The sequence below is a fragment of the Thunnus albacares genome, chromosome 3, assembly GCF_914725855.1.
Source record: "Thunnus albacares chromosome 3, fThuAlb1.1, whole genome shotgun sequence".
Classification (NCBI taxonomy): domain Eukaryota; kingdom Metazoa; phylum Chordata; class Actinopteri; order Scombriformes; family Scombridae; genus Thunnus; species Thunnus albacares.
Window position 1 is genome coordinate 32,344,170 of NC_058108.1, and position 26,228 is coordinate 32,370,397.

Genomic DNA, 26,228 nt, shown 5'->3' on the forward strand with positions numbered 1-26,228 from the left:
ACAGTAGGCATTAAAAGTACTTCCTCTGTATGGTATAGATAACCGCCACAACCCTCCTGTGAGTGACTCACCCGTGTCAGCGTCGGTGTATCTGGTCAGGGAACGCTGGGAGGCGCGATGACTCCTGTCCCTGTGCCTTCGCCCCCCACCGTGCCTCCCCTCCTCGGACACCACCCTCTCCAGGGAGTAGTCATCCAGCCTCACACCCCGGCCTGTGCGCCCGTGGACCAGGCTGGAAGTGGAGCGACGCATCGGACTGGTGTCTGTGATGGTCTATGAGGTCGAAGGAGAAACGTAGAGAAAGAAATACAGAGAGGAGGAGCGACAGACAGATAGGAAGTGATAAGATGAGGAGAAAAGAGATAAAAAAAAAAAGGTGGGGAAAGAGAGGAGAAGAAGTGAGATTTAATATCTCCTGACTGGTGGAGTCCATCCTCAGCTTTAGTGTATGACACCACTACAGAGGTGCATATGGTCGAATGTCTGTCATATCATGAGTTCCTGAATGTGAATGTGTCTATTTAATGACAATATTCGACTTTGGTCACACAGCAGCTTCAAAGAACTCTTGTTTTATGTTTTAATCTTCTTGGTGCACCAGATGGGTAGCAGTTAACCCAACTTGGGCAATTCAGGTATTCACAGGTTGCATTTTGTTATGATAATATCCATTTTTTGCCTCTTGCATTGCCCTGTGTGGTGACCTGCACCCATCTGGCTGAAACAAACCATGATAATATACAATTTAACCAAGCATGAATCAATAAAAATTGATGGAATCAGCATTCACATAGCTTGCCCTATAAAAGTAGAAGCTGAAATCCCCGATTATGGAGCTTTCGACAAGCACATGTAATGTAATACCATGCTTCTCCACCAAAACGTGGAGAGATGAAACAGACAGAGATATAACTGGGAACTGACAGAAAGAGAGAAATAGGGGCAGAGAGACAGAGAAGAGCAAGCATGAAGGAAGGCCATAGAAACCATGCCTCACATGCACAAGGCAGAGGAGTCTACTGAACTTTTCCACATGGAAGCCATATTTCATTTATGTCATTCTTAGCTTGGTAAGATATATATTTTTTTCCCAATCCCAAAGCTGGTATATCATAAGAACATCAGATGGTTGATGGTTGGTTGGTGGTGACGATTGGACACATAGCATTAGCATTATTAGTATTTGTCACCCTGCTGTATTGCTAATTTTGATACGTAAAATTCGACAGAAGCTTTTATTAACAAGTTGAGTGTCAAAGACGCACCACTAAGAATAAGCACATTGCTGCATAACCAATACTATAGAAGACTGTAAAAGCTGATGATTAACAAAAATTAAATCTTGCCGATTTGGAGGGAACTCATGGATCATCATAATCTTGTTTCTGCTGGAACCAACTTAGAAATTTGTAGTAATTGCACCTCTTATCAGCATCTCTGTTCATCACAATGGTGCCATTTATTTTTATTCATTTTTGTCCAAAAACTGCTTGCATTGAGCATTTTCATTTCATATATGTATTGTTTCCCCGACACTGAGTATGACATAAATCAAATATGGCAGCCATGCAAATAAGGCAAACCATCATTCCATAACCTAAGACCCTCGTCAAAAAGCACTGAAAAAACCCAACCAGAAAATTTCTAAAGCACTGAAGAAAGATTATTCTACTCTGTTGGGGGTATATAATATCATATCAATATCATATCAGCTAAATCAAAATCCTGAGAATCCTGATCATAGTCAGTGCAGTAGGCCCAAATGTTTGACACTTTGTTTGTCACATAAGTGCATTGTGAATTGAAGTTACTGTAAAAAAAATTAGTCAACAGGGGCAGCAGAAAAAAGTTATATGTGGTTATATAAGTCTATTTTAACTCTCTAATACCTGCATAATGTAAGTGTGTTGACATATAATGTAGGTGTGTCAGCATCTAATGCATCAAATTCGTGCATTTGGTCAAATATTATTACTTTTAAAACCTGTTGGTGGCTTTGCTGCTGCATCAGGACAATTCAAATAAGATTTCATTAACAGTAAATCACAGCAAAACCTACAAATCATATGTAATGTGTACTGGTCTTGTTGGATTTTCTTGCTGGGTTTATAACAGGCTCTTCTGACCGGGACAGGACCCTGCTGACGCTCTGAACCCCCATAAAAAGCTTCACATCACCCTGATGACCAAACACGTCAGTCTGCAAGCTAGCAGGCCAGACAAATATTCAGACAAACACAAGAGGATTCACCGTCCTGAGAGGAGCTCCACACTTCACAGCGGACTCTGTACACTCTGAGCAGCCTAACACAAGCCATGCATGCCCTCTGGATAGCCGGCAGCACACTACTAAATGTGTGCACACGCTCGACATACACACGCACGCTTGAGACAATCTGGGTGTCTATTTTGGAACGACACATGGATGTGTATTACTTTTACACACCTTTTACACACCCCTCCTCTTGCATGAATAACAAGGGATGTAATAACTTTTCACATGAACAACACTTAATATGTTGTATGTTTTTAGATATTTAGCACTATCTGTTTAAATTGTTATAATGCAAAGAGTAACTTGTACATTTTCTTATTATTTTAAAGCCTTTTGGGCTTGAGCGGGTCACATGACCTGCAATTCAGACTGTAGCCTTTATAGCAAAGTGACACTACTTTTCCAGACAGATAGTTGTATATTTCAGGTTTATTTGTGGATAAATTAATTTTTGAAATTGTATTTGAAAGAACATAAACACTGAAAAAAAAAAAAAGAAAAACCTGCCGGATCCACTCTGATTATGTTTACCATTTTATATTAGAAATATATATATTTTTATTAACATCTTCACTCAGACATGACTAAAAATAACATTGAATTGTGACCCTGGTGATCTGTGTATCCAAATTACATCCCAAGTTGAGACATGTAGAGAAGTGACAAAAAAACAGTATGTCATCCAACTTTAGACACTCAGAAATGCTGAGCGCGACACATCCATTTAATGAGCTCTCAACTTCTCAAACTTTCACTCCACCTTACAGACCACTTAATGCCAGCGTTTTGCTGAAGCAACATTTCCCCTCATTGGTACAACACTTCCACGGCGAGACAGGGCTCTGCCACGTCATGCATGACTAATGACATGCCGGCACGCTGCCAATCCCCTCCCGCACAGGCCAACAGTCTCACATCAGGCCAGTCCATGCTTTTGTCATACGCTGTTGACCCGGTCTGCAGCGATGCAACAGACTGAAACACACATGTAACACGCGTACAGAGGAACATACACACACGCACACGCTGCATACAAGCACGACTCCAGGGGAAAACCCGTCACAGAGGAACAAACAAGGGAGAGCAGAGAAACCGCAACACAAGCAGAGGGAGGAAGGAGAGATGGGGAAAAAGGCAGGAGAAAGAAAGACAGAAAGAGACTAGAAGAGCTCACAGAAAAGCTGACAGGGTAAGAAGATAGAAAAAAGGGAGAGGTAAACCAAAGTAGATCCCAATAGAGGCAATTACGCCGCGGTGCTTGATTAAAAGAGCTTTGAGCACCAGATGGGAGGGGTTCACTGCAGTAACAACTCAGATGATGTCTGGTTAACTTTTAAGTTGCACAAAAGCACAGTGCATTGACTTCCAAGAAGTTTCACATGCCTGTCAAAACCTTTCAGGAATTAATGTCTTTAAAACAGGCTAAACAAGACATAAAAAAGGATGAACAGGATGGATGGAGACTAAGAAAATTAGATAAGTAGAACAAAATTTTAGGTGAACATTGTGATTTGGTAGGTAAAAGTGAGACAGATCCAGGTCTGGGTCACACAAACCCCGTTTATGTCAAAATTTCAGTCATAATTGTTTAAGTGACACCTGTGGTTACTGGTGGTAAGAGCAACACAGGTCCCAGAACAATGTTTGAAATGACACATGTATTGTCCATGAGGGGGCAGCAAACTCTCCTTGAGCGCTCATCAAATAAGCTGGTAGCATCATCAGAGGATGAGTTGATTTTATATCCTCTCATTAAAACATGATGTAATGTCTTCCAGAGATCTTAGTACTTGTGTCTTTTATTCATTTTTACACATCAACAAAAATCTGACTGCACTGATATCTTCCCCTATACAGGACGTCTAGCTGAAGCTAATTTGTAGTACCCGTCCCTGATGAAAAACACCAGGATAGGTAAAACAGACACTATGCATTACACAAATGTATGCAGATATGTTGAATTACTATTGATGAAAAAAGATACTGTCAATAAAAAATATCAAAAATGTGATATAACAAAAATCTTAAGGATTATAACTTTAAACTGTCCTGAATGCCAGATGGATGGGAGTTGTGACACTGTCCAACTAACATCACCTGAACAGTCCTACTGCAGTTCAACCCCACCTAAATTAGCAGCCGACGTAAGGCAAAACAAACACCAACTACAATTTGATGCCGATCAATTTGAGAAATAATTGAGAAAGAAGAAAAAGGGAGGAGAAAGAGAGAGCGAGAGAGAGAGAGAGAGAGAGAGAGAGAGAGAGAGAGAGAGAGAGAGAGAGAGAGAGAGAGCGGTACATACACTGAGGTTATTTCCGCGAGGCCTGTGTCTCCTCCGCTGCAGAGCAGGCAAACACAGAGATGATACGTAGAGCAGAGCAGTGTAGCACACACACACACACACACACACACACACACACACACACACACACGCACGCACGCACGCACGCACACACACACACACAGACAGAGCATAGGCCCGATGTAGCATAGTCACCAGGACCGAAGACAATCAAGAAAGAGAAAGAGACAGAAACAAATACACAGACAGAAGGAATGAGCAACCATGACAGAGATAGAGAAGGACAGGGAGGATAATAAGATTATTTTGGAGAGATAAATAGGTTTTGGGAAGGACGGGAGGAGAAAATAGAAGGAGAGGGAGAAAAGATGAGGGGGATAGAAGAAGGTAGTGAGAAAAGGAGAAGAGAAAAAGTACAAAAGTAAGTCATGAAGAAGGAGAAAGAGAGGGAGAACCAGTTAACCGAAGGAAGGCCAATGCGCACACAGAAGAGCGAGGTGGGTGTGCGAGTGAGAGGACAGAGGACAATATAAGACGCATGTGCATCCACACACACACACACACACACACACACACACACACACACACACACACAAACAGACACACACAATCACTCATACACACACTTACCGAAGCAGCGTGAGCTCTCTGTAAGGCAGAGCAGTGTTAGAAGACAGTAAGTAACAGTGTACAGACACACACACTTATAGGCAAACACACATACACACACACACAGACACACACACACACACTTATAGGCAAACACACACACACAGACACACACACTTATAGGTAAACACATACATTCACATTGGACATTTTCTACACTCCCACAGCACCTGTCTTTATATTGATATTATAATTTAATTATTATATTACATAAACACCAAGACTTGTACTGTATGAACCAGGATAGTTACTGGAGGAGTAACAGGGCTCAAAACTACACACACCAAACTTGTGTTAGGTCTTTTTTTTTTAATGAACATGGAGTACTAACTGGGTGGAGATTGCAAGATTGGGACAATTGAAAAACTTGAAAAGATAAATACAGAAAGAGTGCGATCAGTGCAGACTTTGAGTATATGCAGTATTAAATAGTTTTTGTTGTGTTGGCTTTGTTTTACAGTAGAGATAAAAAGAGACACAAAAAACTCTTCAACAGGTGCTGAACTAAAAAGGAGACATCATGCAAAAAGTAGAATCTCCACACTGTTCTCTGCTCCCACAAATGTTCTTTCTTTTTTTTTAAACTGTTGCTGTGCAATCAGATCTTCAGGCGCAGCAACAGAAAAATAAAAGAAACATTGTGGGAGCAGACAACAGTGAGTGGATCCTACTTTTTTTTTGCCATGACGGCTCTGGACTGCAGCATATAACATATTTGATTGAAACAATGACTACAGTATGAAGGTAAACTTTCAGCTTTAATTTGAGTGTATTTACATACATTTTAGAGGACAAGAAGTTAAAATAAACCTACACAATGTTGTAATGTCTAATAATTGGTTGCATATCTTTTCAGATTAATCATTGATTAAGAAAAAAGCAGTACAAGCTGCAGAGTTTACACTAAAAATCTGATTTGTTAGGAACTTAAAATCCTATGAATGACTAGAAAACAAACTGACACCTCTGTACCACAGTCCTCTTATACACTCCTTCCTCATCCTCTAAATGAACATTCAGAAGCACACCATGGAGTAACCAACATACCAAAGTGAGAGCAACGTGACTCGATGGAGTGACATATTGGGAGTATGGCCGGGCTTATATGCATGAATGTGTGTGTATAACTGCAGCCAGAGGCTTCACAGCAAACTTCACATGTTCTGAACAGGTTTACCAACATTTTTTTAACGCACCTATTGTTATTTTTATTTAACAGAGGCACAAAAAAGGTTGTGCAAGTTCATTAATGATAAAAAATACAAAGCCAGCACAAAAGAAACTTAGCAGAGTAGTAATCCATCTGCAATGCAAGATTTGAAATCTAATTTGTGGTTGTTTTTAGTCTGCAAGATGTAAGCACCAGGGTTTCCTTTTCTCACTTTCTTCATACATGCTATGTCCCTGTATTGTCCCTCACCTTTTGTTTAAAATTATGATCCTAACATCCAGATATGGACATGATCTGTTAAGGTTAACCAAAAATTGTTGGCAAGCACACTGTCACATTCTCAAGTGCATAGCGTCTGCTAAAAGTACCAAAACTGCAGGAGAAATTTTGAGCGCAAAATCATCCACAAGAACTTCTACCACACTTCTCTCTTTCTCTCTCAGACACACAAACACACACACACATATAATTTGATTTGACAACCTAAACTTTATGTACTTCATATATTACTTTAATTTGGGCACAATGTGGTTGAATTTGTGCTTTAAATGCTACAGAAACGCTTTAGCATCACACTTATGAATGTACTTATCACTTATGGGTATTTTCTCATTTTCATCCCAGAAGAGTGACACTAACTCTGGCCACAGTTTACACAGGACAGACACACCAAGGATTTAATGGAAATGGGTTAGGGAAGACGATAAGGTTGGAGGGGACAAAATATTCTATTAATATAGGTCTTCTAGATATATATTTGAATATACATCTAGAACACTTATCCAGCCCTCCGACACGGTTTGCTTTACTGCTGGAGGAGTGGAAGGTGAGAGTGAGGGAGGGAGGAGGTGGAGGGGAGGTGAAGGGGAAGGAGGGAAAACAAACGGGGAGACCAGACAAACGGAGGTGAATTTCCAAAAGTCTCTTTGCTTCTTTGCATCAAACCATTCTATGAATATAATCTTAGTAGCACGCTGTTAAATCGTGCAGATTTATATTACAAACATTGTTAAACTAATATTATATGCATTAGTATATTACAATAATAAAACCAGATAAGAAAAAATATATTAAAAAAAGAGAGAAATACAGAAATAATTAATCAAACTGCATTTTTTTTGTAAGAAAAAATGCCAAAAACATATCAATCGATATATGTTTTCATATCTGTACATTTGACATTTAAAAAAAAGTTTTGGTTTATTTCAGACTCATCTCATCTTTTTAGGATGCAAGGAAAGACTTTTTTAAATCCACTTCAACCGTCCTCACTGCTAACAGGTATAATAATGGACAGTGATGATGATGATGGTGATGCTAGTGATGATGGTGGGATGAAGGTGCTCACTTGGTTGTCTGCCGAGAGGCGGGGCATGGAGAGGGTCCGCCCATGCCCATCCATTGGGTGATAGGGCTCAGTGTCGGAGTACCCGTCCCGCCCCATCTCCCTCATCTCTACCGTCTGTAAAACACAACGAGAGGGGGGCGTGACCACTGTCTGCTGAGAGAGGGGACTCTGGCAGGCGGAGGGGTCATCAACTGATTGAGGTAGGAGCTAGCGGAGGTGGGAGGGGGGGCATGAAATAAAGTCAACGATTTATCAAGAATTTATATTTCAATTTCAGGCATAAATGACTACAAGTCTGTCTTAATTTATGCAAATTGTTGTTGCATAAATTAACTGTTGCAACCAATGTTTTCTCTTGGATTTAAGATGGCATTGCCTAACATCCTCTATGGCCACAGTTTGTGGGTTAGTTACTCTGCCTTACTTATGATTATATTCTGAGTTGGGTCTCTGAAAACTTATCCTGGATTGTGGCGCAAAGTATCCCAACACTAAAACCTGAGTACTTCTTAGCTTCGTAGCTTCTTTGGACACAATGTTTTTCTAGCGACAAACTGCCATCAAAGAATCCAAAATTGGAGCAGGGAAATAACTAAAAAAGCAAATTTATTTTCAAATGTCGACTCTTACTTCCAAAGACTTTCCAATCCATGTACACCTTTATACGTTGGTCATAGGGTTGGAGACAAGAGATGAGGGGCTGGAGAGTAGGGACGTCCCAACAGACAAGCGAAAGTAAGGGGCAGTGAGGAGGAAAAGGTGTACATCACAAAACACATCTACCAACTCCAAGCTATTGACTTTCAGAGGAGAGGAGGTTGCAGAGGGAAACAGACGAGGAACCAGAAGAGGATCAAGGAATAGGAAGATGATAAGATGAGGAGAATACAGGAGACGTGGACTTGGAGGAGGTAGATGAAGAAAGAGAAAAAACAGATAGAGGGACATTTGAAAGAAAAAGAGATCAAGAAAAGAAGAAGAGAGTGACACTACAGTCTTGTCCGCTGGCAGCGGCAACATCCAAGCAGTTCAGATACAGAAAGGACTGCTTCTTTAAACTTCTTCCAGTTTATCGGAGGTGGCTCACAACTTGGTGTCAGGGATGACAGAGTGCATTTCGGACTAATTAGTTCTCAAAAGGACACTCAAAAACACTTAAACTGAGTCATTAGTTCAGGAATTCCTCTGCAGTTGACAAATTGCTTCAAATCAGAGGCGAGAAACTGGATTGGGGTCTAGCCCTGACATGCCCATCCAACCATTTGAGAGGTTAGATATGAATCAGAAAAGATCATTTGAAATAAACCACTTACCTGAGGAAGCACAGAAAATCAGAGGGGTTTACAACACTGGGTTTTATTGTCTGTGGAAAGGTTGTGCTCTTGCATTTAAGCTCACAATTTACAATAAATTGTGAGGTGTGATGCTTTAAAGAGGTTTTAATATGTATTGCAACAGCAGGAATCCTGAGCAGTGTTTCCCACCAGCGTCTTTTATATTTTTTGCTAACAAAGTACTCGCTGAACCCTTGACCTCATTGATAACTGATTATGCATGTCTACCGTCACCTGAACATAAAGTAACCAGCAAGGTGGTTAGTTGGGCTTGAATTGGCGTGCTACCAAGGTGACGACATGTGTGTTTTGTGCTCATCATACCTGTGGGTTGTGCCGGTTGTCGTGGAGATCGTCAGGGTAGGGTCTATCGGGGCTCCAGTTACCCGTCTTTCGGAACATTTCCTGGGCTTTGGCCGTCACCCACGACTGGCTCTCAGTCATGCCACCTTCGGGAGGTCTGACACCCACACAGACACACGTCAGAGGATTACAAACTACGGCAGTCCTTGAAATGTTTCGCAAACTAACAGCCAGAGGGAATCTTTGACCAATCATAGTTTCTATTATAGTTTCATTCAACTCCACTTCAAAAGGATCTCTTGCACTTCTTAAAAATCAAATCATTATTAATCATTATTAAAATGATTGTTACAGTAAGGCAGAGATGAGATTTTCATTTCTCATTAATACCTGCTGAAAATAGCTCGTTATATAACCTAAAAAATTAAGCTTTAAATGGGACTATGGGACTATAATGGGCTAAACAACAGACAACTTGACCCATCGACAGAAAAAAGACCATGAGAATACACATAGTATCACGCAGATGCTTTTGCACTCTCTTACACATTCCAATACAGCCATTCAAACCATTTCACGTTGGCTGGCCTGATAAACAGTACGTTTTCTGAGGGACATTTTATTTGCCCACATTAGTGACAGTCACACAATGTTGAGTAAGACTTCTGAAATGGACAAAAGAAAAACACACACACCCTGACACACAACAAGAGAAAAGACCAAAAACATGAAAAACATGGTCAAAGAAACCTAAAGCTAAGCTGGCAAAAAATTACAATTAAGAACAACAAAGCGATGCAGAGTCAGTATGTACTGTACTACTGTACTGTATGTATAATGGTTGGGATAATCATACACACCATTGTACCAGTTCATTCAGATTTGAGCCTAAAATTCAATTCATTATTCACAGCTGACTTTTCTTTTAATGTTTGTTTTAGAGAAAACCTGTGACCCCAAAGACCCTTTTTTTTATCAATGTAACCTTTGTCACCCACTGTAGATAATTTCTAATCAGGGATTAGTTTTGTTGGGTTCTAGGCAACAGAGGTATTGTGGGCTTTCAGCAGAAAACCACCAAACATTTAACCTGAGACATTTGAAAATGTTTTGTGCAACACAATAACCACTGCATCTACAAACTGCATCTAAAATCATATTAAATTCTGCCACTGAAATTAACTGGAAATGTTAATTTCTTACCCTGATGCACAGTCTGTCTGAATACTGCATATACTGTATATAGAATATAAGTGTCCTTTGTGAATTCATGTGTTTCTATGCCTAACACATAGGTTACTGTCCCTCCTCAGTCTACTCACATGCTGTTGACGTTGTCCGGCTGGGTGCTGGGGAGGCCATTCAGGCCCTGTCCCCCCTGGCCATCAGTGCCCCCTCCCTCAGAGGGTGGCTCCATGCGCTGAAACATTAATGGCGTTCGGTTCTGTGTGAGATACACGACATGGCCTGCAGGCTGGCATCAGGCACACTCAGGGGGCAGACACAGGACACAAACACAGGATGCACTCGCATCATGCACCCACACGGGGGCGCCATTGGCAAGCACATGGCTGTGGGTATCCAAGGTAAAGTTCCCTGCCAGACTACTGATCTGGGATCTGCCACCGACTCTGAACTACCTTTTGAACAGACAATGTAGCAATGCTGACTTTAAGATGCTTTGACTATTTCCTTCATATCAGTTTGGCTTGATGTTCAGGGAAGGAAGGCTGATCTCAGATCTGTGTCAGAGGGGAACTTCTACCTTAGGCATTTGAGATAAGATTGCTCTTGAATCACAGGTCTTGGACCAGATCACCATACTCATGAAACACATCATTAAAGAGACATTTTACTCAAAAAATCATCTTTTGACAATCCGTGCGAGCCTTCATCTGCCAAAATTTTTGAGTAATATGCCATTTTGTGGGAAGTGGACATCTGATCCTGAACCAGTTGTATTAAAAAGCATCTTCTGCTTCTATCAGACAGGCTAGAGGTCAGTCAGCTGTCCTCCCAGGAGATCCTGGATAACGGAGTCCTCTCAGGAATGGCTGGGCAGCGACAATTTATGACTGATACTGAATGTGTCATGTCCATCCACAACCTGGAAATTAAAGGCTGAATGCTAAATGAGCGCAGGATGGATCGAGGCCTGTTCAGAAACAGACGCATGACCACACCTCAGACACACAAGACTGATCTGCTGGACAGGAGGCTAACTTTCTTAGACATTTGCTACATGTATTTTTAATGTATTTGTAATTTATTTGTCTGATGTGGTAGACAACCATATATACCATGTGTAACAATGGCTACTGGCACAATTGCATTACTTAAAATTATCTTAAAATGTTTTATTGCCATATATTTTAGTTTATTTTTATGTTACACTTTTAATCCACATTATAGCTCTACCTTGTGAATGGTTTTTTTGTTTTTTTGTAATTTTTTTGTGTGGATCTTCTATTGTAGCTGACTGAATACGGATATTTTGCTCCTCCTACCAAGCAAATTTGCTTTTTGGATAATAAAATTAAACTTGGACTTGAGATTTATTTCCGAATTTGAGTTCTTGTGAGTGTTCAGTAAATGGTTGTGTGATCAAATGCCAAATGACAGTGCTGTTAGCCAACAAACTGCTGTGCTAACACTCGCCTCTATTGAATAAGTTAGCTTGTGATATGATCAGATTTAGGCTATTCACAGCAGGACAGCAGTGGTTAGATTAAAACTTTGGCTAAAATGATAATTAATGCCTTGATGACCAGTTCCCTTAAAAAAAGCACAGTAATTAACCATCACTGTTAATATTTGTTGAGAATGATAAGTTGTTTGTCCAGACATTTAGTTAGCAGTTAGCATTAGTTATAAACACCTCCAATAAGACTGCCACTGGCTGAGTAATGTCAACTAAAAATCAGTTTCCTACTTTACTTGTAGCACAACTGATTAGGCAGAAAGCTTTTAAAGTGCTGCCCATTAAAAGCCTGTCAGAAGTTTGTCAAATCCTGTCCAATTATCACAATTATCATTGTTTCCTGTGCTGAGGAGGGGAATGGTTTGTCTCTGAACAGTCTGGTTTGGCACTGATTAGCAACAGTGATTATGGTGAACACAGAAACTGAACACTGACTTTAATGGTATAATATTGCAGCAGTGGCATATGTATCAATGAATGGTCCCAGAAATAACTGATGACATACAGAACCACTGGTCACAGGAACCTCCACTCAACATCCCACCAACCACCACAGCAGACAGACAGATACATGAACATATAGATTGGAGAGAATGATCTTGGTTAGAGCAACTTGGTGACAATCAACCTGGATTGACCAAATAGGGAGAGCTTGATAAGTCAAGGTCCCATCTCTTCCTGGAGGAATAAAGGGAGAGCGTCAGAATGACAGAGACGGCATGGAAGACAGAAACAAGGGACTACAGACGACAGACTCCAAAATGGAGAGAGGAAAACACCAAAAACGATATATACACAATCACAGATCAGCAAATGCTGTAGACAGTTGAGACAACCACTTGAAATTATGCATGTACAGTGATAAGAGAGAGGGGAGGAACCAAGGAGGAGAGAGACAAACAAATGACACAAAAAAATAAGAATTAAAGAAAATATCCACTGTCTACTTCTCTTACACCGCTACATATCAGCAAAGTGTATTCCAGGAGTTATTGGGATTAAAGGTGTTTCTGTCTTGCTGTTCTCACTTCTCTTTAGTTCAGTTAGAGAATTTTTACTTTTTGCTTTCAATTTGGGAAGTGCCAATATGAACATTTTTGCGCACAATTTCCTTAATCAAAATGTTCCTAATCTTGGTGTCTTTGGCTGGCAACATTTCCACAGCCCATTTCACTAAATTATCTCCATAATTTAGAAGAAATAAAACTATCTTGTCTTTCATTTGTTTTTGTTTTTGTTGTTGTTTTTTTTTACCTCCAAATTAGAGTTGCAAAATTGGACAAGTCACTGGTTCATGGAGTGTTTTCCCCCATTCTGTATTCCCATTTCAAAATGTTCTTTGAACAATATCCTCAACATTACTTAAACATAGAAAGGAATGACTCTCCCAGCTAATGTAATGACCCTAAAAGTTTAGGTTATGACCAGTTTCAACGACTTAAATGTAGTTTTTGAGAAATCATGTTTGGTACATCATTTTGGCATGGCAAATGGCTAAAAAAACTACAATACTTGGCTGCTGTTGCTATGGAGAAGCCAGACAGAGGCATGAATCAGAGTGGTAATGAATTCAAAATGCTTTGTCATTGCAGTCGTAAATAAAACACAGCGCAACGGTTGCTGAATTCCCCCAAAAGTGAAGAGATTTATGCTGAAGCTGTAAAATCAGTTTTCTCAACACCGTAATCTTTGGATATGGATCTTGGCTATTTTTTGCTGAAATGTTGTAGTTGAGTAGTTGTATTTAACTTTTACCTGAAGGTTTTTATGTACAGAGTCTTGTACTTTTGACTTTTTGACAGGAAACAAGATATTTTCTATACAGTTGTTAATCTTTTGTACTGATGATTCAATTAGGAGAGTTTCATGCCGATCCAAGCCATAGAAGTGCTCCAGTTGTGAGTCACGCAACGTTGTCTATGAGAAAAATTAATGGGACACTTCCTTTTGAAACCACGGCCAGCCGAAATAGCTCCTCCAACTATGCAACTCTACAGAATATCTATACTCTATACTATATAAATCCACAAGTTTGGGGCGAATATGATGGATTTTTTCTAGCTGGACTGTTGAAATTGATTGGCCAACAAAGATACTCTTGGTCTTTGATTTTGACAAAGAAATATTCTGCTATTGAACTGCATTGGAGTTGCACTGGAAATATCTCAACATGACAAGACATCTATCCACATGACAAAGAGAAAAAAACACCATTCAGCAAGGTTTCTTTATATCAGAGCTGTACTGTTTTCGGGTGGATTTTTCCTTTAAGGTGGTAGGGAATTAATAGCAAGGGAATAATTTGAAATGGAGGAGAAGAATGAAATGGCGTACTGTAGAGATGGACGAACAAACAGACAGACACACAGACTGGTTAAAGTCCTTGTGCACTGCTGATGTTGAGAAAGCCTGTATGGACCTGTCCGTTCAGTCCAATGGGATGGCTGCATTCAGGAACATACCAACGCATACTGTATTTACAGGGGTGTACTGTCAAAAAGAAAACAGACTAACATACTCTCCATTCACCAATGCCTTTCTCTAGTCTGCAAAATCCTGCTTCAAGAAACATGTTTTGATTGAGGTGTCAACATGGACGAGGTTGACACCCCCCATTACATGAGATTTGGAGTTTGTCCTATTGTGGTGTTGGTTATTATTAAAAAATTAAGGTTCAAAACCAAGGGGATGATATTGCAGGAGCAAATGGAAAGCATTACGTGACTGGAGAGATGTTTCCACATGTCCAGTATGTGGACTGAAAATACAGAGACAGAGGGAGCGAGTGCATCTCAAAGGCATTCATCGACAGGAGGGAAGAGCACTGACAGGGAGCAGAAGGTAAGGCCATGTGGTATCATCATCGTTGTTCAGAACATCATCAACAACAAAAAGCATACAGTAGTTGTAATTCCGTAAACCTTCTTAACACCCAATTCTCCTCACCAAGATCAAACAGCCCATGGTGAGAAGATAAGGAAAACTTGAAGCAGTGGGGAAGGGAAAGGTTGCTTGCTAGTTGGAGAAAGTAAAACAGCTAGGTAACTGTGGGCAAGCACGGTAAAAGGAATGCGGCTGGCCAACAAGGTGCTAGAAAAAGGACGCTGATTTGAAGGTAGCATGCTTTTAAAAGGGTACAGCACAGGTTGAGAGGGAGATAAGATTTAGGGAAGCTGGTAGGTAAAGCCTGAGGAAGAAGGAGTTTGGAGTGTAGCTGGGAGTCCATATAGGATTTAAATGTATAAGACATGTTTCTTATACTTTTAAATCCATATTTGGGAGAATAAATGCACGATTCAGTCCAAGGGCCGGTAAAGGTGGTATCAAAAAAAGAGGGCCAGGAGGAGGAAGAAGAGAAAAGGGGGGGAGGAAATATGGTCTTTCCGGGTTCGGGAATATCTCTGGAATGGAGTCTACCTGTTCCTCTCGCATGGCCTGCAGCTTTTTCGTCTTGCTCTGCCGGTAGTATTCCATGATCATCATGGCAGCGTAGATTTTGCCCACCGTCAAGTCTGTGGCTGCTGAGAAAATGACAAGTTACCCTGCAAGATTAGACCCGAGTGAGATGGGACCCTGAGCCGTGGGGGGAATGGGAGTGGGGGACAAGACACACAAAAACCACTGACACAAAGAGATTCACAATAACATGCAGATTACACCAAGAGCTGGGACAATTCTGTTTCATTTCCATCCGTGTGGAGACAGACCTGAGCTCCCGACTCAAGAATTTAAACTACATGTTCAGCTCTTGATTTGGTGGGTTCAGCTGTTTCCTTCTTTGGATGAAATAGTTCAGTCACAGAATATTTAGTCAGTGATACCCAATGATTATGTGCAAAAAACACTGTATTGGAGGAGTGAAAAAGCAAAGTAAGTATCCCTTTCTCATAGAGGCATATCTAGAGACTCCACACAATGACCCTTTCCTGTTGTATCCTTAAATGCTTTACTTAAGGTTTCATTATAACATACATGCAAAACATGCTTACTTTCATGCTTGTGTGCACTCTTGAGTCACAAAACCTCATTCTCATTGGCTAATAGATTTTTTTGACATTCAGCCCATATACGGCATTGACACTGTTGGTTTGCTGATGATGTGTTATTGAGCACTGTGGAGTTTGTCAGGCAGATTTGCAATATACCTCCAAGAAAGTATGGAAATTGCCAAATTTGGGAGCTGTTATGAGGTCACACTGTGTGTCTCTTTATTAAATACTCAGTTTAACAGGACCTCAGTATGTTTCTCTTTTGTCTTGAAGGAACATTGGTAACCACTGTCTAAATATTCCCTGTGAGGACTCAACTGAAACAGAGCTGAGCTCACTCTCTGGTGCAGAACAGAAATACAATTTAACAACACTGTACAATTATTAACACAACAGAGCCAGTAGTCTTTTCACAGGCAGATGCTGTACTTGCTACTAATCAATGAACATTCTTTTATTATTCAACTATCATCTAACCTTATCAAACCTTTAGTATATTAAATCTTTAATCATAATATTAAGGCTGAGGACTAGGTAGCCACCTCACTAACACGGACACCTCAGTCGTATAATCCCTGAAAAACAGGAGCTCAATTTTTTCTAAAAACTCCAGATAATGTATCCCCAGAGTTTGGATGGAAACACATAAACATTTAAAATCAGAAAAATATTGAGCTTTGTTTTTGTTGTCAAATAATGTCACTGTGCATCTAAATCTTCTCGAATAAGTGGTGCCCTTTTCAAAGTGGCATGGCTACAAGTCCAGCAGCATTAAAACTGATATTAACATGTGATAAGATATGACCATACATATCTTATACCTTTTATCATATTACCGGGCAATAAGACATGACAATACATATCTTAAACCTCATTAACTGCCATGCACTTATAACAGCCAACCAAATAGATATTGTTGCTAAACATGCATCATTATACTATTTTAATATTTTGTTGGCACTTAAATCATTTGATTAATCTTATGCTACAAAGATTTACCTGAAAATGGTCATTCGTTCATTCATTCATATCTGTAACTTACTAGCCTAGATTTATTTTACTAGTTTACTTGCTGCTGAATTATTCCTGTAGTGAAAAGACTTCTATAGAGGATCTTCTATAGCAGGCACCCCCTGATACCAGGACTGACTGAATGGGTGGAGAGCTTGGCAGTGCTTGTGTGTGCTATTGTGTGCATCCTGATGTGATATATGTGTCTATATCCAAATGTGTGCTAATGTGTATACAATACATGTGCAGTTCTGTACATGGTGCATTGATGGGTTGGATTTTTAGTGCGGTTTCAGACCATTGTTGGACCACTGGTGCATTATGTTGTTTCAAAGAGGTTAAAAATGTTGACCTTTAATTATAGCATCCCTATTGTACCTTTAATGCAAAATCTGGTATAGAATGCATCATCCCTCCCAAGTTCTGGTAAAATTGGGCTAGAAGGGTACATAAGTTTGCATTACCAGCCACCACATGACAAAGACCTGTGACCTCTTGGCTTTGTATGTGGGAAGCCAGTGAGGGATTTTTGTTGCTACAATGGTGACGCCTACTGGTTGGTCAAGGCAATTAAATGGTTGGTAGCAGTTAACTCCCCACTGGTGGGTGAAAAGAAACAGATGCACCTCCATGAGTCATGGAGGAAGATGTGTGGAGTCAGTTGAATTCGCAGTAACAACTTTTCCAGAGCATGGGGAATTGGGCACTCCAAAAATTGTGTGAATATAGGGATAAAAAGGTCCCAATCGGGAGTAGTACCACTAGTGAGGCTAAAAATTACAAGTTTTCCTTTGAGAATGATGGTAGATGAATCACTGTGGGGTCATTAAAATCAAGCGCAAATCCTCCCAGGAACACTGCACATGAGAAGTTGAAATTGTGGCTTGATGGTGACGCTATAGAAAGGTCAAGGGGTCACCAAAACCTATGGGGTTTATCTGCTGGAGACCAAGAATATTGACTGCAAACATCAAGGAACTCTGGTTGTTGGTTGTTTTTTGACATATCTTGTCACTGATCAAAGTGTTGATCAAAGGCTAAATATATTTTTGACCTAATGCTACACATTAAGCCAGAGAGTCACAAAAATCATTTTAAATAGATTTCAACTTTCAGGTCAATCTGGCCAGTAGTTGCTGAACTATTTTGCTCTTGAACAAACTGTTGACCGGACAATTGTTTGTACCTAATCTAAATTGGTGCATGTACAGTGTGTATGCGTACAGGTATGTGTGTTTATGATATAGTGGCCTGATCAGGAGATGCAAAGCAGTGAATGACACTGGCTGAAGAAGCTGTCCTCTTGGTGAGTTGGTGATCGGACACACGCACACACCACTATGCCTTTTTTTCCTGCAACTTACCCTTGTGCGGTGTGACCAGCAAGTCCAGTGTCTTCTGCGATAAGTTCGGCCAAATCGCCATCATCTCCTTTCTCAGCTCTGCATCCATTTGGTGCTTGTCTGCACCGCCTGGGTGGCCCAGCAACCCAGATTGCACACACACAGTACACACACACACACACACACACACACACACACACACACATATATCAAACATTCATCCGCACACCACACATGCATAAATCCATACATGGGCAAACATTCCACACACACAAACACAGGGCAAAGAAGGTACAGACCAAAAGGGAGGCACAATAGCACAAAATCCCAAAAGAAATATATTTGGCCATTCATGCATGTACACATTCACCCAAAACAAAAAAATAATTTGTTTAGTGTCAGAATTTGCAATTATGAGTTTTGTCGCATTTGCTACAATATTGTTGTTGAACAGGAGAGAAGTCATACCCATAAATTACTCAGGAATTTCAGACAGGAAATGAACTATGATGAACATATAGAGTAAAGGGAGGATAATACTTTAGAGCCGTACCCTTGGCAATCTTTATATCCAGTGCTGTCCTGATCAGCGCCATGAGGGTGGAGTTAAAATGTACCGTGTTGTCGTCGGCAACCGGCAGATCCATGCGCAGCAGCCTCTGTGGAGAGCCAGTCAGGATGACAGGATGAGAAAGGGATGTGTCTTTGTTAAAGGATGGCGTGCCTGAACCTCCAGGGAGGGGAGGGGGTGAGGGGTTGGGGTCGGGGTTGAGAGAGCTCCATAGACAACAGCCAATTAGAGATGGACTGTGCTCGTCCAGCTATCCTTAACATTCCCTGAGACAGATTAGAGTTAAGTCAAGGATAATAATGTGCCAGAATAACACCGTGAGATTCGTATCTGATCAGTTTAGCCTGATAAGTCAAGTCACTGCATTTAAACAGCTGGCACTATAGTAGCAGAGTTTCAAAAGTCCTCTGATAAACGTGCTAATTGAGGGACTGCTGAGCATTTGTGTGATAAGTCTGATTTTATTAGTGCATGCATTTGCAAATGCAAGAGCATTTGCTTGACAAAAGAAAATTGAACAGGTGAATCCCTGCGTCTCCTGATTTTCCAGTGATACTCAACAAAACAGCACAGCTATCCAATGAGGGCCATCTGCTGCTAAGCAACTGTGAGAGCCGAGAACCACAAGGAAGAACAATCGGAGCCAAAATGGCCTCCGACCCAACCTGTGCCCATGTTCCCTAAATGTGTGAATGCAGTGGTGCATTTACACATCTATGTTGTTACGTACACATATATATAACAGTACACATACACCAAACCCCCCTCCCCCCATCCAATACCAACATCCCTCCCCACCCACTTACACACAATTATTTGCACAGACTGCAATTAAGGGCGCTTAATTGGAGTCCTTTGGAGACAAAATAGGTTGACTGGAGAACAATAACAGTATCACTGGTGTAATTCTGCTATTTTTCAGGAGACAGCTGTTGTTTTGTTCAACTGAGGCATCTTCTATAGAGCTCCCCCTACCAGTAAGGAGGTTCCCTGTCTTTACATGTCTATACCAGGTAAAACCAATGGAGAAACCCATGGATAGAACGAAACAAGCTGGGCCAGCTAGGGCGGCTTGCCATTCCTATCCAGACCAGTTGACATCCATCGGATTTACCTACGAACATGAGCGTTGGGCACTCACGATGGCAAGCACGATAGTACGATGGCGGTGGGTTTGTGTACGTGCTGGTGTAATTCTGAGTGTGTGCGAGTGTCGGGCATGCCCAAAGCCAAGTGTGTTGCAGGCGGAGGGCATCGGCCAACATCCACATCGCTCGGCAGGCAGCAGGCAGTCTCGATGTCGCCCATAGCCATGCGACAGAGAGTGCAAAGATTGCATGCAACACCACACAACAACCCCAAGAAAAATCCCACAAACCCGGACACACAGAGCATGCAACATGCCTTTACTTCACTACCATTATCTAACCCCCAACTCTTCAAACCTACCCAGCTCACTACCCCTCCCTCCCCCCCCGCAACTTCCCTCAAAACCCACTTTCACAATACAAGCAGCCGTGCATCCGCGCAAAGAGAGTATCCTCAATCCAACTGGATTGATCCTACTGATTTTTCTTTTTTTTTTTTTGTTCGCTCTAAATTCATTGTTCCCTTAATCAAAGTCAAATTGGACAGCGATAATTATATTTCATAGCAAGTCAAGATCTCTCTCAATGCCAAACGGGTGCAGTGTCTTAAGGGGGTGTCAGAGTTAGAGAGGATTAGAGTTGTGGCATTCCCTGAAAGAAGAAAAAAATCATAGAGAAGATCAAAAAGAGATGATTGATGTTCTTTGTGTTTTTTGTTTTGGACCAACCAGACTGTAGTAGTGGTACTGTAGGGTAATGGGAAGGGGGGTCTACCAAAGGGGACACATGGTGGGGACAGCAATTAGTTGAGTTAAACTAGGCGATTCTAAGCTTGGTCATGAGATGTGGTTACAGATAAATAGGGCAGGAGGGCGAGAATGAGGAGGGAGAGGAGGATCGTGAAAACACTGAAAGAGTAAAAGAGGAACCAAGAAGATGTGGTTCAATTGGAAGAAACAGAGAGAGGAGGTAAGTGTGTAAGTGTGTGTGTGTATAGAAAGGTAAGAGAAGAGATTAAGGAGGCTGAAAATTACAGAACAAGACGAGAGAAAAAGACGAGGACTAAAAACGACACTGACATAAGTTCACTGAGAAGAGGTCAAGTTCAAAAACCAAGCTGTGATAGCAATACACAGTTATCAAACCTACTTTTTCGACAAGTGTGAGGCCTAATGTCCACTAAAGGGAAGGTCAAAAACTTTTCCTCGCCATTTAGAGTGATCAGTGTCAAGAAACCAAAGGTTCAAGATGTCTAACCATTCCCTTCTCTATTCTGACAAAACACCATGTGCACTTCCTGATTTCAAAAGGTCCTTTAATGGACGTCTTCTGTGAAATTTTTATCAATGAATACTGGAAGTCTTTGATGGCTGAAGTATGTGATGGGGGCCACTGCCAAGACAAGTTGACATACTGGAGAGAAAGAAGAAAGATCAAAGAAGAGGGAAGATAGAGACAGAACGGGCTCAGATGGACAGATGGAGAGGAATACAATGAATGTATGAAGATGGGTGCTGATTGCTGACAGACAAGTGGATGGAGAATTAGAGGGACAGAAGAATGACAGAGAGAGAGAAAGAGAGAGAAAGTGGACATAATTTCCTTTAGGAAAAAAGACAGAGCAACAAAAATAAGTAAAAAAGAAAGGAGGCAAAACTTAAGGAAAGACAGAGGAAAGCAAAAGAGGCTGAAAAGGAGAAAAAGTGACAAAAGAGAGAGTCACCCAGATTCACTAAGGTTTAGCACAGTGAAGAATTTGGATTACGTCAAAGTGACCAAAACGGAAGCTGTTCACTTGCTGTACATAATGTACGGCTAGTACATATGCATAAAAGTGCAGCTCAAAAGACTATTTTCACTTTTTGGCTGGACCATAGGGACCAGCCCTATAAACACGAATGTCTTTCCGTCACTGACTCACTCACTGACTGAACGATGAAGTTACGCCATCAGTCGGCTGAAGCTTGAGACAACCAAATATCCCAGAATGCATTTCACACCAACCAGCAGCGATGGTGGAGATTTTAAGCCAGGTTAAAAGCTGTTGTAATTTTTGATGTAGGACTATTAATATGTCACTTTATTAAGTTTTAATATTTTTTCAAGCCAGAAAGTAACCTTTTAGATTCCCTATATGTGATGAGTTTATCCAAAAAATGCCTATTTGGAAATTTGCTTTGATGTTTTTGAAGATGCGAGGAGCCAGTTATTATAGCTACATTACAGACTGAATAACATAATTTACTGCATCTCTGTGTTTGAGGTTATTTTTTGTGAGGAAAACAGTGTTAGTGGAGCTTTGAGTTGAAATTATTTTGTCACAGTACAGTCAGGTAAGTTGTGTTGAAGCTGAACTGCTGCTGTCAGTAAGTACACTGCTGTTCCAATTGCAGAATGATTGTACTGCTTCCTCCTGTCCTCAGACGTTTGTACTCCCGAATCAAACTTGCCAAGTCCAAACTAGCAAGTACTCAAGTCTGAACTTGGCATACTTGGTATTGGGAAAGGCCCTATGTCAACCTAACTTCAGTCAAAGCCCAGTGCACTTCTAGGGGGCTTGGTCACCACGTGTCGCCACTTCTGGTATCTGTCGTATCAAATTAAAAGCCCTATCGCATTTCATACATGGTCCAGCCATATACTAGGTTTTCACCTAGTTTTGTTTCTTTTTTGGTTTTACTGTACATGAAGTACTGTGAGTATAATAAGCAAACGACTCTAGTAAAGTCTTTCATTAAGTGTCTCGCCTTTGAGAATAGATGCTAACATTGTGCAGGTATTGTCACAACAAGTTAAGAAAATAAAAGGAGGGGATTTTCCATCAAATTCCTTCAACATAAAATTACAGAAGGTAGCAATTATAAACACCTTAAGATGCAAAGGTGCAACAATGTTAGTCTAGATAGGTTAGCCTTAAGGGTAAAGCACACTCATTGCATTGTTACATTTTATTATTATATTAACATTATATCAATTAATTGTGGTAGTTTCAGGGCCAAGGTGTTATGCATACAGGCCAACTGGCTCACTGGGACATCATCATTTATGTTATCAGTTACATCTGTGTGCTTGTTGCTACTGTATGACAATTTTAAAAAATCCGCAGTGAAAAGAGCGTATTTTCACCTCTGATGTGATCAGCAACATTTCTTAGCTCTTAGCTGAGGCACTCCAGGCACCAAATCATTTTAATGAATCTGGATGTCAATAAGAAAGAGAAAGAGTACAGATAAGAGCAGGAGTCTACTGAGGTGGAGAAAAAGCGTGGACAACAAGACAAAGAGACAGCGAGTGCTGAAATGCTCAACCCGAATCTTTACCCTGGTGGTCTGAGGTGCAAAGAGAAGCCAAAGACTCAAGTTTCCTTGGGTAGCGAAAAAAAAAGCATCTTGAAAAAAGACAAAAAAATCCAAGGGCCAGAACTTCTCCTACTCATTTTCTTGTGTGGACAGTGTGTATGTGTGTGGTAATGTATATGTGAGCACTATAGTACCATCCACAGGAATAAGAGACGCAGAGGACTGAAGACAGACACCCTTGCCGGTCCTTCTGTACCCGCATCGTAAGCAAACTGTTGCACGGTGTGAATATTATTTAGAATAAACTTACTACATTTCCAGAGGGTAAATGTTGTCTTGTGTATTCAATAACATGAATAATTTACTGAGTTTCTTTATTGTAAAGCAATGGCTCTTGTAAGATGTACATTTCAACATTCGGCAAACATATCCCCGTTTAAATGTTTATGGACATTATAAATAATATTCACAATAAATCCTGGGGTGCACTAGACACCTATGAATCATTTACAGGATCTCATTTTTAAAATATGCCTGTAATGCATAGTGACCCAACTTTTTTTTGCTATAAAGTTGTTCTTTATTGTAAATATCAGTACCAACAGTTAAACAAAAAGGCTATAGAGACTATAGAGTATTGGGCAGCTCATGCAACAAAGAGAAATACCTCATAAGATCTGTGCTCTATTTCTGTTTCTACATCTGGATTGTAGTTGAAAGGTGCGTGTATGTGTGCATGCATGCGTCCGTGCAGGTTGCAGAAGGACTGGCAAAGCCTTCTCCGTTCCCTTACTCCTGCGGCCTGACGGGAGAAAAATAAAAAGAAAGAGGACTGACTATCACTCCACTATCACTTCACTTCACTGCACGACAAAAGCCCATCCCTCCATCCCCGCGGTCGGAGAGAGAGAAGAGAGGACAGCGCTCACCACCACCACAACCACCACTAACAGACAATGAGGAGAACACCGCTGGGAGGAGGGAGGGAAGGAGAGGGAGGGCGGGGAGGGGAGGAGGGGAGGGGGGGAGGAGGAAAGGGAAAGGGGAGGTTTTTAGCAGATGAGAGAGGAGAGGTTCTCCTCCCCAGCGATGGGGAGGTGTAAGGACGGAGGTGGGTTGGGATAGGGAGAGATGAGAGGAATGACAGGGAGGGTGGGAAGGAGGTGGGGGGTGGTGGTTGAGGGGGGTGGAGGGGTAAGGTGGGGGGCGAGTCTACCTTATAGGCGACCCGGGCGGGACACCTCTTCCCGAGGCCTAGCGGCGGACACATGTGTCTTAGCATCTGATACATGTCTGTGTAACTGATCCGGCCGCTGGGGTGGCCACAAATACACGCGCACGTGCATTCAGACACCCACACGCCAACATACACGCACACGACAGACAGAACAAACGAAGACGGACGACGTGAAAACGAAAGAAATAAAAACAATGAGGGGGTAGGGAGAAGGAGGACGAAGGGGGTGAGGGAGGGGGGGGGGGGGGGACGCAGACGCACAGAGGTGTGTTGGGGGAGAGGAGACATGAGGAGAAAAAAGAAAGAAACCGACAAAGGAAAGGAAGAGGGGGGGAAACAAATACACAGAGGTTATTGTTTTGATCGCTGTGGATATGTGGTTGCTGTGGTGAGAGAAAGAGAGAAAGAGAGAGAACGAGGGGGGAGTGTTCTAGTCTGGTATTATCGTAAAGTGGGAGGAAAAAGAGAGGAAGGGAGAGAGGAGAGAAAGGTTGGGGGAAGGAGAGGAAGGTTGAGGGAGGAGGAGGTGTTATCATTTAGTTTAGTTAGTTGTTGTTGAGATACCGTTCTATGCGAGGTGAAAAGGGGATTTGGGTTTTTTTTTTTTTTTTGGTCTTTGCCCTCTTTCGCCGCTCGGATAGAACTCGCAGCGGGGCTTCTAGCAGGCAAAGAAAAGCACCGCTGCAGAGGTCGGAGTGAGTCACAATGACAAGTCAATGCAGTCCGTTACTGAGGCTGCGTGTCCACCAGGAGCCTCTGCTCACAGCTGTCCCTTCAGATGTTTGTGGGAACCCTCCATTATGTTGAAGAGAACAGGTGGGATTGTTTTGTTAAAGGGTCAGTTCACCCAAATCACAAAAGAAACAAAACAATACTTTCTCACATACCTCCAGCGCTATTATAGGAATTCAGGTTGTTTAGGTTTTATGTGCCGAAGTATTCACCTTTGAGACTTCTGCTGCCGCCCCAATAAAATGGACATTTACTCAAGTACTGAACTTAAGCACAATTCTGAGGTCCAAGTTTCATGCCACTTTATACTTCTGCTCTATTATATTTATCTGACAGCTACTGTACACTTAAAACCTCCTTTGCAGATTAAGCTTTTTAAATCCACCTCAACTATCTACAACATTTAAATGCTACATTAACGCATGACCAATAATTATCCATTAATATAATAATGCAACACCTTGTGCATAATGCATACTTTCCCTTTTTAATACTTAAAGTGCATTGATATTTTTGTACTTTTACTTAAGTAAAATCATCAGTAGACCTTAAAGTTAACTGTTTAATAGGGACTACTTGGGTAGACGGTAGTTCCAAGGAAAACATTTGACAGTGAGGTCTGTGGATTATCCGTAGTAAACGGAAAACTGTTTCTGGGAGGGGTGAGGAGGTAGACTCGGTCATTCAATCCTCAGCCGCCACTGTCCACATATTGAAGTGTCCTCGGGCCAGACACTGAACCCCAAATTGCTCCCGATGGTCAGGCCGGCTCCTTGCATTATAGCTCGCTGCCATCAGTGTGAGTTTGTGTGTGAGTGTGGGAATGAGAGGCAAATTGTAAATGCATACTGT

General features: G+C 41.3%; 1 protein-coding gene across 1 annotated transcript in view; it reads right to left on the reverse strand.

Annotated features, from left to right (window-relative positions):
- cacna1ab (calcium channel, voltage-dependent, P/Q type, alpha 1A subunit, b) overlaps positions 1 to 26,228 on the reverse strand; it is a 104,612-nt gene that overhangs the window by 13,590 nt on the left and 64,794 nt on the right. Inside the window, exons 37-44 of the mRNA XM_044340084.1 lie at positions 24,624 to 24,720; positions 19,003 to 19,108; positions 18,471 to 18,578; positions 15,524 to 15,624; positions 10,728 to 10,849; positions 9,427 to 9,562; positions 7,769 to 7,882; positions 72 to 273 (exon numbers count right to left, since the gene is read on the reverse strand). Of these exons, the coding sequence (XP_044196019.1) occupies positions 72 to 273; positions 7,769 to 7,882; positions 9,427 to 9,562; positions 10,728 to 10,849; positions 15,524 to 15,624; positions 18,471 to 18,578; positions 19,003 to 19,108; positions 24,624 to 24,720 (986 nt within the window). The remainder of the gene's footprint in view (positions 1 to 71; positions 274 to 7,768; positions 7,883 to 9,426; positions 9,563 to 10,727; positions 10,850 to 15,523; positions 15,625 to 18,470; positions 18,579 to 19,002; positions 19,109 to 24,623; positions 24,721 to 26,228) is intronic.